This window comes from Bos indicus x Bos taurus, chromosome 3, assembly GCF_003369695.1.
Source record: "Bos indicus x Bos taurus breed Angus x Brahman F1 hybrid chromosome 3, Bos_hybrid_MaternalHap_v2.0, whole genome shotgun sequence".
Lineage (NCBI taxonomy): Eukaryota > Metazoa > Chordata > Mammalia > Artiodactyla > Bovidae > Bos > Bos indicus x Bos taurus.
This window is the reverse complement of record NC_040078.1, coordinates 48687925-48702928: the sequence shown is the minus strand read 5'-3', so window position 1 is coordinate 48702928 and position 15004 is coordinate 48687925. Positions and strand designations below refer to the sequence as shown.

Below are 15004 nucleotides of genomic sequence, written 5' to 3'. Positions count from 1 at the left end.
TCACCAACTCCCGGAGTTCACTCAAACTCATGTCCATTGAGTCGGTGATGCCATCCAACCATCTCATCCTCTGTTGTCCTCTTCTCCTCCTGCCTTCAATTTTCCCAGCATCATGGTCTTTTCCTGGGGGCTCAGATGGTAAAGCGTCTGCTTACAATGCGGGAGACCAGGGTTCAATCCCTGGGTCGGGAGGATCTCCTGGAGAAGGAAATGGCAACCCACTCCAGTATTCTTGCTTGGAAAATCCCATGGATGGAAGAATCTGGTAGGCTACAGTCTATGGGGTCGCAAAGAGTCGGACATGACTGAGTAACTTCACTCACTTCACTCACTCACTCATGTTCTTTTCAAATGTGTCAGTTCTTCACGTCAGGTGGCCAAAGTATTGGAGTTTCAGCTTCAGCATCACTCCTTCCAATGAATATTCAGGACTGATTTCCTTTAGGATGGACTGGTTGGATCTCCTTGTAGTCCAAGGGACTCTCAAGAGTCTTCTCCAACACCACAGTTTAAAAGAATCAATTCTTTGCTGCTCAGCTTTCTTCACAGTCCAACTCTCACATCCATACATGACCACTGAAAAAATCACAGCTTTGACTAGATGGACCTTTGTTGGCAAAGTAATGTCTCTGCTTTTTAATATGCTATCTAGGTTGGTCATAACTTTCCTTCCAAGGGCTAAGTGTCTTTTAATTTCATGGCTGCAGTCACCATTTGCAGTGATTTTGGAGCCCTCCAAAATAAAGTCTGTCACTGTTTCCATTGTTTCCCCATCTACTTGCCATGAAGTGATGGGACCAGATACCATGATCTTAGTTTCCTGAATGTTGAACTTTAAGCCAACTTTTTCACTCTCCTCTTTCACTTTCATCAAGAGGCTCTTTAGTTCTTCTTTGCTTTCTGCCATCAGGGTGGTGTCATCTGCATATCTGAGGTTATTGATATTTCTCCCGGCAATCTTGATTCCAGCTTGTGCTTCCTCCAGTCCAGCATTTCTCATGATGCACTCTGCATATAAGTTTAATAAGACAATATACAGCCTTGATGTACTCCTTTTCCTATTTGGAACCAGTCTGTTGTTCCATGTCCAGTTCTAACTGTTGCTTCCTGACCTGCATACAGATTTCTCAGGAGGCAGGTCATGTGGTCTGGTATTCCCATCTCTTTCATAATTTTCCACAGTTTATTGTGATCCACACAGTCAAAGGCTTTGGCATAGTCAATAAAGTAGAAATAGATGTTTTTTTGGAACTCTCACTTTTTCGATGATCCAATGTACGTTGGCAATTTGATCTCTGGTTGCTCTGCCTTTTCTAGATCCAGCTTGAACATCTGGAAGTTCATGGTTCATGAACTGTTGAAGCCTGGCTTGCAGAATTTTGAGCAATTCTTTACTAGCGTGTGAGATGAGTGCAATTGTGCGGTAGTTTGAGCATCCTTTGGCATTGCCTTTCTTTGGGATTGGAATGAAAACTGACCTTTTCCAGTCCTGTGGCCACTGCTGAGTTTTCCAAATTTGCTGGCATATTGAGTGTAGCACTTTCACAGCATCATCTTTCAGGATTTGAAATAGCTCCAATGGAATTCCATCACCTCCACTAGCTTTGTTCATAGTGATGCGTCCTAAGGCCCGCTTGACTTCACATTCCAGGATGTCTGGCTCTAGGTCAGTGATCACACCATCGTGACTATCTGGGTCATGATCTTTTTTGTATGGTTCTTCTGTGCATTCTTGCCACCTCTTCTTAGTATCTTCTGCTTCTGTTAGGTCCCTACCATTTCTGTCCTTTATTGAGTCCATCTTTGTATGAAATGTTCCCTTGGTATCTCTAATTTTCTTAAAGAGATCTCTAGTCTTTCCCATTCTATTGTTTTCCTCTATTTCTTTGCACTGATCACTGAGGAAGGTTTCTTATCTCTCCTTGCTATTCTTTGGAACTCTGCATTGAAATAGGTGTATCTTCCGTTTATCCTTTGCCTTTCGCCTCTCTTTACACAGCTATTTGTAAAGCCTCCTCAGACAACACTTGGCCTTTTTGCCTTTCTGCCTTTTTCTTGGGGATGGTCTTGGGGATGGGTCCACCCATGTTACATCAAACGGCATTATTTTGTTCTTTGGAATGGCTGTCAAATATCAGACTTTTACCATATCAGTCATAAACTTTTCTGTAACTTTTTCTAAAACTTTTCAGCTTTTCTATAAGATTTTGATGAATTTTAAGCTCTCTCTCCATCTTTAGACTTAGCTTGTTCAGCTGGGGAATCAATGGACCAAAGCTTGGGCCATTCTAGAGGGCTTGCTTGGTCACAGGTCCAGATAACTCGGAGGAAATCAGCTTGAAAATGGAGCCCCTATAATTTGGCTGCTGGGCTGGAACTGAACAAGGAAACATTTTGGATACTTTTTATTCCCTGCTGAATTTCTGCCAACTCTGTATATGGTATTTCCATAAAAGTCTTGTTTTCTTTCTGTTTTCTTTGAAGAATGAAACTTCTTTTCCCTTTTTCTGAGAGAGGAGAAGACTATCATTCCAGACTCCATGCCTCCTGCCACTGTTGCCTTCCCTTCTGTTTGATTTCTGCACAAGTCTCAGTGTGCAAATTCTGGGGTTTGGCAATTCACAGGAAGATCCAGAAATGGGAAGGGTGGGTCTATTTGATGTCACTGAAAGATTACTGAAATTCAAGCACTGGCACTTGAATGAAAACTTTGAAAAGTTTTCTTTATAATCATTGAATTTTAAATAATTATCCCAAGAAGACTGAGGGAAGAAAAAGGAGGCCAAGTTCACATTTCCCTGCCAGAAACATTGTTCTTATTTTCAGTTGAATGGCTTGGCTATTAATTAAGGCTTCGTGCTCTGCAGCTATCTCTTTTTCTACATTCTTGCCACTAATCGTCATACATGTGACACATGACTTCTGTTTAAATACTAAAGTTTATTAGAGTGGAAAAAAAAAACCCCCATCAGTTACACAGGAAAGGAAAAGAGATTAGGAACCAAGTCCAAGCATTTGCTTATTCATCTGCATATGGTTAAAAGATTTAAAAGAATTCACTGGTTTCTGTTTCACTGCTACATGCAGGCCAAGGAGCAAGGAGAAGAGAGAAAAAAAAGCCTTTTCCTATTCATGGTGTAGAAATACATTTTATTCCTTTTGCCTTGGAGGGAGAAATCGTTTCCTCTCCTAATATTAAGCCAAAGTAACCAAACTTCGGAGGGATTGGCTCCTTCTGAAAAGTTATTGTTCTAATTACCCATCGCTTTGAAATGAACTCCTCCAAAACTTAGTGGCAGAAAACAGCACCCATTTAATTCTGCGCATGGACACTCTGGGTCAGAAACTCAATGGGAGCGGAGGGAGACCTTTTCTCTGCTCCGAGGTGGGAGGACTGGGAGGACTAAAAAGGCTGGGAGTGACTCAGATGGTGGGGCTGGAGTCATCTGGAGGCTTCTCCCGTCACATGTCCAGCATCTGTATGGAGATGACCCCAAGCCTGTGCTCAGCTGACTGAACCGCAACACCTACAACCTGGCCTCTCCGGGAGCCTTTGGCTTCTCATGGTCTGGGGATGCCCCCGGGGAGAGTCTGAGTTAAAATGTATGTCACTTCCCACTCTCACTGCATTCTGATGGCCATGTTTAGATCTGGGGAAGAGCAGCCAGACTCCATTCCCGCGTCGGGAAGCGGCCAAGGCATACTGCAGAGCACGTGGCTGGCCAACTTTGGAAAATACAATTCACCTCAGTCGTCTGGGGTGAGGCCCTTTAGGGAGGAGGTGGGGGAGGGACTTAGTGTGCACCGAGGCCATCTTCTCCTGCCAGGCCCCCTAACCCCTCACTGGCTCTTTTCATCCTGTTCTTACTCAGCTCTTCCCCAATAGCCGTGCTTTGTCCCCAGCACCTTCAGTCTTTGTTCAGTCTCTGGCTGTGGGCAGAGATGGAATCACAGTAAACAAAAACGCTCCCTGTAGCTGCTTCCTGGCTGCTGTGCTTAGTTTTCTGTTTTGTCTTTCTTCATCTGTATCAGTTCAGTTCAGTTCAGTTCAGTCGCTCAGTCGTGTCCAACTCTTTGCGACCCCATGAATCACAGCACGCCAGGCCTCCCTGTCCATCACCAACTCCCGGAGTTCACTCAGACTCACATCCATCGAGTCAGTGATGCCATCCAGCCATCTCATCCTCTGTTGTCCCCTTCTCCTCCTGCCCCCAATCCCTCCCAGCATCAGAGTCTTTTCCAGTGAATCAACCCTTCGCATGAGGTGGCCAAAGTACTGGAGTTTCAGCTTTAGCAGCATTCCTTCCAAAGAAATCCCAGGGCTGATCTCCTTCAGAATGGACTGGTTGGATCTCCTTGCAGTCCAAGGGACTCTCAAGAGTCTTCTCCAACACCACAGTTCAAAAGCATCAATTCTTCGGTGCTCAGCCTTCTTCACAGTCCAACTCTCACATCCATACATGACCACTGGAAAAACCATGGCCTTGACTAGACGGACCTTTGTTGGCAAAGTAATGTCTCTGCTTTTCAATATGTATACACACCCACAAATATCCACAGACAGATTCTGTGACTATTGACAGTGTTTTTCATTGAGAAATAATTCATATGCCATAAGGTACATCCATTTAAAGCATACAACTCAGTGGGTTTGTATGTTCAGAGTTGTACAAACCATTACCACCATCTAATTACCACTCAAAACAAAAGAAATCCCATATCTGCTTAAAGTTACCCTCATTGCCTCCTTCCACAGCCCCTTGGACTTCCCAGGTGGCACTAGTGGAACCCACTGCCAATGCAGGAGAGATGTAAGAGACATGGGTTCCATCCCTGGGTGGGGAAGATCCTCTGAAGGAGGGTATGGCAACTCACTCCAGTATTCTTGCCTGGAGAATCCCATGGACAGAGGAGCCTGGCAGATACAGTCTACGAGGGTTGCAAAGAGTTGGACACGACTGAAGCGACTTAGCACAGCACAGCCCCTTGGAAACAATGAATCTACTTATTCTCAATGGATTTGCCTATTCTGCACAGTTCATATACACAGAATCATACAATATGTGGGTTTTTAGGATTGGCTTGTTTCCCTTAGCATGTCCTCCAGGTTCATTCATCCATGCTTAGCATGTTATGAATTAGTACTTCATCCCTTTTGTGACTGAATGATATTTCATGGTACAGATATACCACTTTTGCTAATCCATCCATTTGTTGGTGGATGTCTGAGTTGTTTTCACCTTTTGACTATTGTGAATAATGCTGGTATGAATGTTTGTGTACAGGTTTTTGTGCGAACATGTGTTTTCAATTCTCTGGGGGTATATACCTCAGAGTGGAATTGCTGGATCATACAGTAACTTTAATTCTTTGAGAAACTGCCAAACTGCTTTCCACAGCTGCTGAACCATTCTCCATTCCCACCAGCAATGTGAGGGTTTAGTTCCTCCACATTCTTGGCAACACTTGTTATTTTCTGCTTTGTTTGATAAAGGCCATCCTAGAGGGCAGGAAGTGGTTGCTGTGCTTAGTTTAAGGACAACCTACCTCCAGGACATGACACACCAAGGGAGCTACCTTGGTCGCCTGGAGACATCAGGTTGCATAGGGCTTTCTGTGTGTTAGGCTCTGTGCTAAAGGCATTACATGTATCTTCTAGTTTAATGCTCACAGCTCTAAAAGTAGGTGCCATTATTATGCCTATTTGACAAGTAAACAAAGTGAGGCACAGAACAACTTGCTAGAAAAGGGATGAGGTTTGGAAGACACGAATTTCTCATATTAAAAAAAAAAGGCTAGAGAACTTGGATGCTAATGCAGGAGTTTGGTGACCTAAGTAAAAGTTTAAAAAAAATTTTTTTTTCCCCAAAACAAAACAAAATCACCAGGCAGATTATAACTGGCAGAATTCTAAGCTGGCATAGAATTCTACCCCATGATGCCCACACCCTCTATGATCCCCTATCTTGAAGTAGGAGTTGTTGTTGTTTAGTCACTAAGTTGTGTCTGACTCTTTTGAGACCCTATGGACTATAGCCCGCCAGATTCCCTTGTCCATGGGATTTTCCAGGCAAGAATCCTGAAGTGGGTTGCCATTTCCTTCTCCAGAGGATCTTCCCAGTCTAGAGACTGAACCCACATCTCCTGCATTGGCAGGCACATTCTTTTCCACTGAGTCATCAGGGAAGCCCCCACATAGGAGTGGGACCTGTGAATATCACGGGCTATTAATCTCCTGATGACATTATTAATATGGCAAAAGGGATTTTTTGGATATTATTATGGTCCCTAATCAGCTGACCCTGAGTTAATTAAAAGGGAGATTACCCTAGGTGTGTCTGACACAGCCATGTGAGTCCTTAAAAGAGACAAGCAGCAATAGAGACTCTCCTGCTAGCCTGTACGAAACAGATCACCATCGGGGACTTCCCGGCAGCCCGGTGGTTAAGATTCCAATCCCTGGTTGAGGAACTAAGATCCCATATGCCACACAGCAAACCGCCCACCTACCCACCAAAGAAAAAGAAACAGGTCACCATGAGTCCTACAACTGCAAGGAAATGAATTCAGCCAGCAATACCCTGAATAACTTTGGAAGATCCAGAGGTTTAGATCAGAGCCCAGTCCTGGCTGTCACCTGGATTACAGCCTTGTGAGACCCTGCGTAGAGAATCAGTTAAGTCCTGCATGGATTTCTAAGCCAGAGCTGCGAGATAGTATTATTCGAAGCCTGTAACTTTGCAGCAGTTTTGTTACACAGCAATAGAAAACTAGTAGGCAGAGCACAGACTGATGAAAGGCTGCTAGAGGAGGTGAATTCACTGGCGTGCTGTTATAAAGATCAGCTCTCAAATGAGAACACGAGGTCAAAACATTGTCATAAGACGTATCGAAATGTTATTTGCCTTTTCCCTGCACATTCTTTCATTATTTTATAGTTTTGTAAATGCTACAATGATGTGTGTTGATATCATCACTCTGACGGATAATGCAAAGTATATATACTTGTCTATTCTTATGTTTAAAAAAATTCTGGTTTAATTTCTAATGTGGTAAATATTGACAAATATAGCCCATGTAAACAGAAGTTCATTGGGATCTTTCAACAGTTTTTAATGAGGTCTTGAGACCAAAAAGCTTGAGAAGTACTGATCCAGATGAAATGGAACTAGAAGTAGGTCTAGACAAAGTCTAAAATTTATGTACTTACCTCATGGCTACATTCTGTCCTGAGCTGTGGTAGGTATGACCAAGAATGAAGCAAGGACACAATAATATGAGGTATAGTCCCTCAAGTAAGACAAACATAAAGAAATAATTAGCAAAAGCACTGGTGTCTTCCCTTCACACGTGTTTACAAGCACAGGTATTGCAATCTGGTGGTGTGTAATCAGCTTTAACTGTGTGTGTGCGGCTAGGACACAGAGTGTGCAGAGGGGCTTCCCTGGTGGCTCAGTGGTTAAGAATCTGCCTGCCAATCCAGGGGACATGAGTTCTATCCCTGATGCGGCAAGATCCCACAAGCCGTGGAGCAACTAAGCGCATGGGCCACAATCACCGAGCTTGTGCTCTAGAGCCCGGGAGCCGCAACTACTGAAGCCCGCAAGCCTAGAGCCCATGTTTCGCAATGAGAAGCCACTGCAATGAGAAGCCTGTGTATCTCAACTAGAGTAAAGCCTGAGCAGCAACAATGACCCAGTGCAGCCAATAAACAAATAAAATTGTATGTATATATAAAAAAGAAGTGTGTAGAGAAGTTGCTGAAACCAGGCTATGGGTAACAGGGGAGATAATATGGGAAGTGGGAAGAGGACAAATACATCAGGCACTCGGCCTCAAATCTCATCTAAAGTGACCCTTAGAGAATCCTTTCCTGATTTTCCTCTTTACAGCACCCAGCACTGTATTCCCATCACAGCATCCTGTTGGTCTACTTTTTAGCACTTTTCATATTTCAAACCTAACACAGCTGTTCAAGTAAGTCTGGCTGGAGCTAGTGAACCTTGGTTCAAATGCCAGCTCTGCTCCTTTCTAGTTACACAATCTTAGATAAGTTACTTAATCTCTTTATGCCTCAGTTCCTCAACAAATGTGCTAACATAACAAGAAATTTATGTTAAAGAGTTAGCTGAGTTGTGACCATGGGACTAAAAAGGAAGCTAGATAAGAACTAGTTCAAAGGCAGAACTGATGGGTAAAATCAGACGACAAGGACAGGAGAATGAAAAGACAAGAGAAAATTCTGAGGCTATTTTTTTTTTTTTTTAAGGCAATCTATTATATGTGGCTTAAAGAGTAACAAAACAAAAATTACTTCAGTTTGCTGTTTGAGTGAGATAGCAGAGCCTGGCATTGGTGATCACTCTGGAGGGAAAAGGAGACATGTCAAATCCGTGTTTAAAGTGAGTGGCAACAAGAACACAACTTTGTTTTAGAGTGCTGGGCTGTTGAGACTTACAGAAGCAGGCTCATCACAACCCACTCCAGTATTCTTGCCTGGAAAATCCCATGGACAGAGGAGCCTGGCGAGCTACAGTTCATAGGGTCGAAAAGAGTCGGACATGACTAAATCAACTTAGCACACATGCACAAATGACATTAAAGTGGATAAAAGACGCTTCATGTAAAAGAACTTGCTACCAAACTCTTTTCGGTGAGCTGGGGATTTTTAGAAGATATGAAGCATGATTCCAGGCAGGGAGCTGCACAGTACGGAGTGGTACATTTTCCAATGTTAATCTCTTCTGGTAAAGGCAATCAGAGTATGTTTGAAGTTGTTTTTGTAAGGGGACGCTTAGGCCAGCTCCCTTCTAGCAAGGAACTCTTGCTTTTCAGTTTAAAACTGTACAACATTCCTCTTGTTGACATGGTATCATAGCACTCTTCGTTCCAGCACAAGCTTCCTGTGATGACTCTTGGAAGCCCTCTCTGAAACAGTTTGGTTTTGACCTGGCAAGCTGCTGAGACCCTTCAGGACAGCTGAACTGTAGATAAAATCTTCCAGGGAAGTAGGTGTGGGCAGGATGTGTGGTTTGCCTGCCTCATTTAAAGACTGATACAACTAATTTCTCATGAGCAGTCTCTACCAGTAAGAGCTGCATTCCCAAGTGTTTCAAGAGAAATTGGAAAAGACAAGCTAGCTACTGATTTCTTCAGTTTGAATCGGGAGTAGAGCACTAGCTTTCTTTACACCACAGAAATGCACAGCAGAATGGCCTCTACTGCAACCTCAAATCAGCCTCTTTTGCTAAAGTGTGATCTTGAGGATTTGAATTAGTCATAACAATAAGGCACAGGGGAACATGAATTTGTTTACCAAATAATCTGGAACTGAACAGGAAGGCGTGATCCTGTGTGGCTCAGCCAGGGTCTGAATGTGTGCACAGCAGCCCCAGGCCCTGCAGATATTTCTAAACTTTTAGTGATATACATAAGATTCTTTCTCTGACATTCCAGACTAACCACTGTCTAAGTTAAGGCTCTGCAAAACATCTGGGACATATGTTTCTGGAAAAAATCATGGTCTCTTTACTACAATTCTCCATGGCCTAAGCCCGTGCAGGAGCCAAGTCATCAGGCCTAGCTGTGGGGCCCCAGGGGCAGTTGCTCTGGAGCACAGACAGGCATTAAATGCACTGAACACAGTCCAATTTCACTGAGCAACTATTCACCCAGTGGCACTTATGAACAAACTCAAAGACACATAAAATGTATGTGCTACTGTCCCTAAAAAAATCACTTTCTCCCTAGAAAAATAGAGGCTCACTTCATTTCCACTCCTGGTTGAACCACACAAATACATTGTCTGGTATTTCAGACCTTTACGTCAGGTGACACGGAGCCAGTGCCTGAGGTTTGAGAATTAAAGTCAAAGCGCAATGAACTAGCGCTTGGCTATCCCATAGCCACCAAATCCAGACAGCAAGGTACTTCTTCTGTTCTGAGTGTCTTCTGCCATGTGCTTCTCCAGCCCAAAACCCAGGAAAAGGTACTGGTGACAGATGAGCCTACTGGACTTCAGAGAAGGAGATTTTCTAAAAGTACAAGAAAGACTAGAGTAGCCTCAGTGTTTTAACTGTAGGTCATCTTGGGTGATCACTCTTTTCTCCAAAACTCAATTTCTTTTTTAATTTATATATTTTTATTAGCTTTATATCATACTTATAAAAAATATTTAAGAGGAAAAAAAAATTAACAAACATCACAAAAGGTCTTCTCATTGTCTGTTGCCTTGTTAAAGTAGCAAGGAGGGGAATGGAATTCCTGTTTATTGCAGACCCGCCAGGCCAGGCCCTGCACTGGGTGTTGTACTTCTGTTAAAGTTGACATGGCTGTTTAGGAGAAGAGATTCTCAAGCTGGGCCAGCTAAACAACCTGCGAGGTCCAATGCAAAATACAATTAGAGCCTCTTGTTCATAATATGTGAAGAATTCAAGAGGAAGACAGCAGAGTATTAAACCAAGTGAGGGGCCCTCCTAACTATGGGGCCCTCAACTGGCTCTGTTATTAAGCCTGAGCTTGAATTCCTACATTGGCACTTACCAGTCATGTGATTCTGGAAAGTCATCTGTAAAATGGGGATAAAAACAGGCCCTACCTCAAAGAGTTGTTATTAGAGTTAAATCAGTTACTATTTGAAAAGTGCTTAGAAGAATACCTGGCATTCAACAAGCACTCACCTAAATGTTAAGTAAATACACACTTTACTGAGCCTACACATCTTAAAATGCCAGAGACAACTATAGCCATGAAATGCTGAATTTACTAAAATGCTAAAAAAAAGTGTTTTGAGAGTTCGGCCATGATAAACAGAAACATGTTCTTACTCCTATGACAGTAGTCACTTTTCCATTTATTTTAACAAACAAAAGATTTTTAAAAGATATTCTGGATTGAGGCCAACTACTCACAAAGCAAAACTGAAGAATAAAAAAAGATACTGGTTTATGCGCTCAGTTCTGGAAGCCTGTGGAGTGCAAATTGTCATGAAGCCAATTTAATATAACTGCTTCCTTTATGCTGAAAGGATTCACCAGGGACCTCTCTGTTTCCATACAGGAAATAAAGCCTGTTGTGTCTGAACAAAAACTAAGAAATATTTTTCTTTATATAATGCAGAATACTGTAAAAAAAAAATAAATAAATAAAATAAACAAAAAACCTATAGAACAGGAAATGTGGCTAATCATACAAATTCTATATTTAGCCCTAGAAAAAATATTAAGTAAAACAAGTCAGGAGATAATTTGCAGGCAGCGATAAATACTTTTACATAGAAAGGAAATTTGGAGCACAGAGACATACATACTTAATAGTTTTATTAATGTTTGTTTTATAAGAGGAACCTCAGTTTCCTCACTGGGTTACTGACACATTTCTTTACTCTTGACCACCAATAATTCTCAGGATTTTCAAAAGCTTTTTAATAAAAAACACGTAGTTTTTTTGTTCCCCATTTACAGTAAACACTGTGGCTAGCAAAATTCTAAAGAAGTAAGTTGTCGTAGGTCAAACAATTCGCCCGAGGTACACAGATTTGGGATACTTCTCCTTAAGAGTTGGCCACTGAACAATGAAGTAATCGGAGAGGTGAAACAGAATCTTTCCGGACAGGGATAAATGTTCCACTCGGCAGATGCTCTCAACGTAGACAATGATCACTTTCTTTACTCCCAGTATTCCAAGGAGAAGGGCAGATATACAGATAGGAACACATGTTCCTGGTCCGTTACACAACACCTTGGAAAAAAAAAAAGTTGAAGGTCAAATAAAAACACAGGATACTACTCTAAGTGAGGCATTTAAAATAAAAACATTCTAATCTTAGAGACTTTTTTTTTAATTCCAAGTCTTGAGTGATTCCCTGTTAAGATCCAGTCTGCAGCAAACTCATGTGCTTGGGAGCCAAGTGGGGCGGTGCTGTTGGCTCCCCTGCTTATCAACTGCGTGCCCTGGGGAAAATGACTGCACTTCTCTGCACCTGGGTGGCCGGCTTTGTGCTAAGGGACGCATGTACACAGTGCCCGGTGTTCGGCCACCACCCACGGGATGCGTGTGTGTTGCTCTTCTGACTGCTTTGTGGATCTTGAACGTTAAATATATGGAAACCAGCTGTGATTCACTGTTTTCTAATGTGTTGACTTGTTTGTGTTGATTTTTTTTAAAGCAATCTTTATGATAGTTGGAGGACTGACATGAAAGATATAGGAGAAAACATCTTTAAATGACCAAATTATGTAGAACATTTTTGTTGGAGGTGGAATCACTGTAGTTCAATCCAAAAAAAAAAAAAAAACACCCCAAAAAAGTGGGATATTTGAGAGAAGGCTACCAAATGAATGAGGTTTTCCCTCAAGAGAATTCAATCCACACTTGTAATCCAGAGCCTTTTAATGCTTTGAATTCTGCTAATCTTTTTTTTTTTTTTTTAATAGAAAGCCACTGGTTAAAAATAATTTAGTTGCTGAATTTAACTCATAGAGTAACTGCAAAGAATTTTTATAGGTTTTTTAAGAAAATGAGAGGAAACCTATTACACAGAACTGTTGGTAAGTTCATTGTTTGTTGCTTAGATGCTAAGTTGTGTCCGACTCTTTGTGACCCCATGGACTGTAGCCCACCAGGCTCCTCTATTCATAGGATTTTCCAGGCAAGAATACTGCAGTGGTCTGCCATTTCCTTCGCCAGGTGATCTTCCCAACCCGGGGAATCAAACCTCCTGTGTTTCCTGCATCGGCAGGCAGATTCTTTACCACTGAGCCACCAAGATCATTTATTATTATTTTTAAAACATTTTGCACATGTTAATCATATGTTCATGTTGACTGAACTAGTAAAACCTAATTAAACATTTTTTACTCCAAAAATCATAAAACAGAAGATCTGTGTGTCAACACACACTTACTAGGCATAGCCTATGATGTCACACAAGCACTTCAGCACAAGGTCCGCAAAACTTATTATTAGACATTTGCAACCCCATGGACTGTAGCCTGCTAGACTCCTCTGTTCTTGGGATTTTTCAGGCAAGACTCCTCTGTTCTTGGGATTTTTCAGGCAAGAATACTGGAGTGGGTTGCCATTTCTTCCTTCAGGGGATCTTCCTGAGCCAGGGATTGGCAGGTGGATCTTTACCACCGAGCCACCTGGGAAGCCTCAGAGAACTTTAGAGCTGAAATAATCATCTGAGCATTGCGGGGACCCTCTCTGACAGACATGTGTCACAGCTGTGAGACACACGGGAGAATGTAAGGGTTTGGTAAAGGGCATGTGACCTAAGTCCCACCTTTCGCTGAGGTAGGACCACCTAGAACACCATTTACAGAGCTCTGGGGTCAGACAGAGTAACCTGTTTTCAGGTGGGAACCAATCCTCTTTAGTTTTCCTTAGCTCTTACCTACAAGTTAAACCCCCTGCCTGTCTCCTATGAAGAATTTTTGTTGAGACTTTCTCCTGAAGTCCCAGCTACTAAGCTGCCCTCCAGGCTAGTGCTCTTTAATCCTCAATGAGTTGCCCCTATAACCTTTCTTCATGGACCCTCAAGGGAGCATGAACAAAAGAAAATGGGACAGGGAGTTCCATACACACGCATTAATATATGATATTTGTTATTCTCTAACATACTTCACTCTGTATAATAGGCTCTAGGTTCAGTCACATCATTAGAACTCACTCACATTCATTCCTTTTCATGACTGAGTGATATTTCATTGTATATACATCCCACAATGCTTTATCCATTCATCTGTCAATGGATATCTAGGTTGCTTCCATGTCTGAGCTATTGTAAATAGTGCTGCAATAAACACTGGGGTACATGTGTCTTTTTCAGTTATAGTTTTCTCAGGGAATATGCCCAATAGTGGGATTGTTGGGTCATACAATATTTTTACACCTAGTTTTTTAAGGAATCTCCAGACTGTTCATCATAGTGGTTGCATCAATTTACATTCCTACCAACAGGGCAAGAGGGTTCCCTTTTCCCCACAACCTCTCCACCATTTATTGTTCATAGATTTTTTGATGATAGCCATTCTGACCAGTGTGAGGTCATACCTCATTATAGTTTTGATGTGCATTTCTCTAATAATGAGCAACGCTGAACATTTTTTCATGTGTTTATTAGCCATCTGTATGTCTTCTTTGGAGAAATGTCTGTTTAGGTCTTCTGCCCACTTTTTGATTGTGTTGTTTGTTTTTCTGGTAACAACGGTAATCTTAATGACCACCTCGGCTCTCACTACCACTATTTATTAACAACCCACTGTGGTCAGGTACTGTGCTAAACACCTCACATGTATTCTTTTCTTTATATCTCAGATGTATTTTTTAAAATTTTTAACTAGAGGACAATGTGTGTTGGTCTCTGCCATACAACAATGTGAAGCAGTCATAAGTGTGCATATGTCCCGTCCCTCCTGTGTTAAGTTAATCCTCACAGCAATCATTTGAGTTTTTCGTTCCCTTTTCACAGAATATGAAAACTGAGATGGACCAGTTGCCAGACCATGCATTGCAAAGGTGGAGTTTCCACCTTTGTTTCCAGCCTCCTTTCCTCTATGTGACTCCTAACTGTATGTGGGAAGTAGAAAGACTGGACTAGATGACCTTTCCCATTAGTTCCAGGATTCTAGAATTCTCTGAGTCTCATTTGTTTCTGGTTTTGTCTGAAGCCTAAGTTACAAGACTGTTCTGAATCCTTTCAGGGTTTAGAATTCTAAAAATCCTATTAATGCAAGGTTTCTCAATAGTGGCACTATTGACATTTTGGACTGGATTATTTTTGCTTGCGGGGGCCAGTCCTGTGCATTGTAGGATGTGGAGCAGCATCCCTGGCCTCTACCCACAAGATTCCAGTAGCCAAGACGGTCAAGAATGTCTCTGGGCATTGCCAACTCTCCAGTTGAGAACCGCTGTTAATGTATTCCCTAATCCTTGGATTATTTGTGTTGCTTTTTCTCATTTTTGTCTCCCATAACACAGAACAAAGTAAAACCTGCAGCTA

The 15004-nt window shown here is 42.1% G+C and overlaps 1 protein-coding gene across 1 annotated transcript in view; it reads right to left on the bottom strand.

The window, feature by feature from the left end:
* Positions 1-11301: 11301 nt before the first annotated feature.
* ALG14 (ALG14, UDP-N-acetylglucosaminyltransferase subunit) overlaps positions 11302-15004 on the bottom strand; it is a 98441-nt gene continuing 94738 nt past the window's right edge. The window contains exon 4 of the mRNA XM_027536443.1: positions 11302-11739. Coding sequence (XP_027392244.1) covers positions 11509-11739 — 231 coding nt within the window. The 3' untranslated portion in view covers positions 11302-11508. The remainder of the gene's footprint in view (positions 11740-15004) is intronic.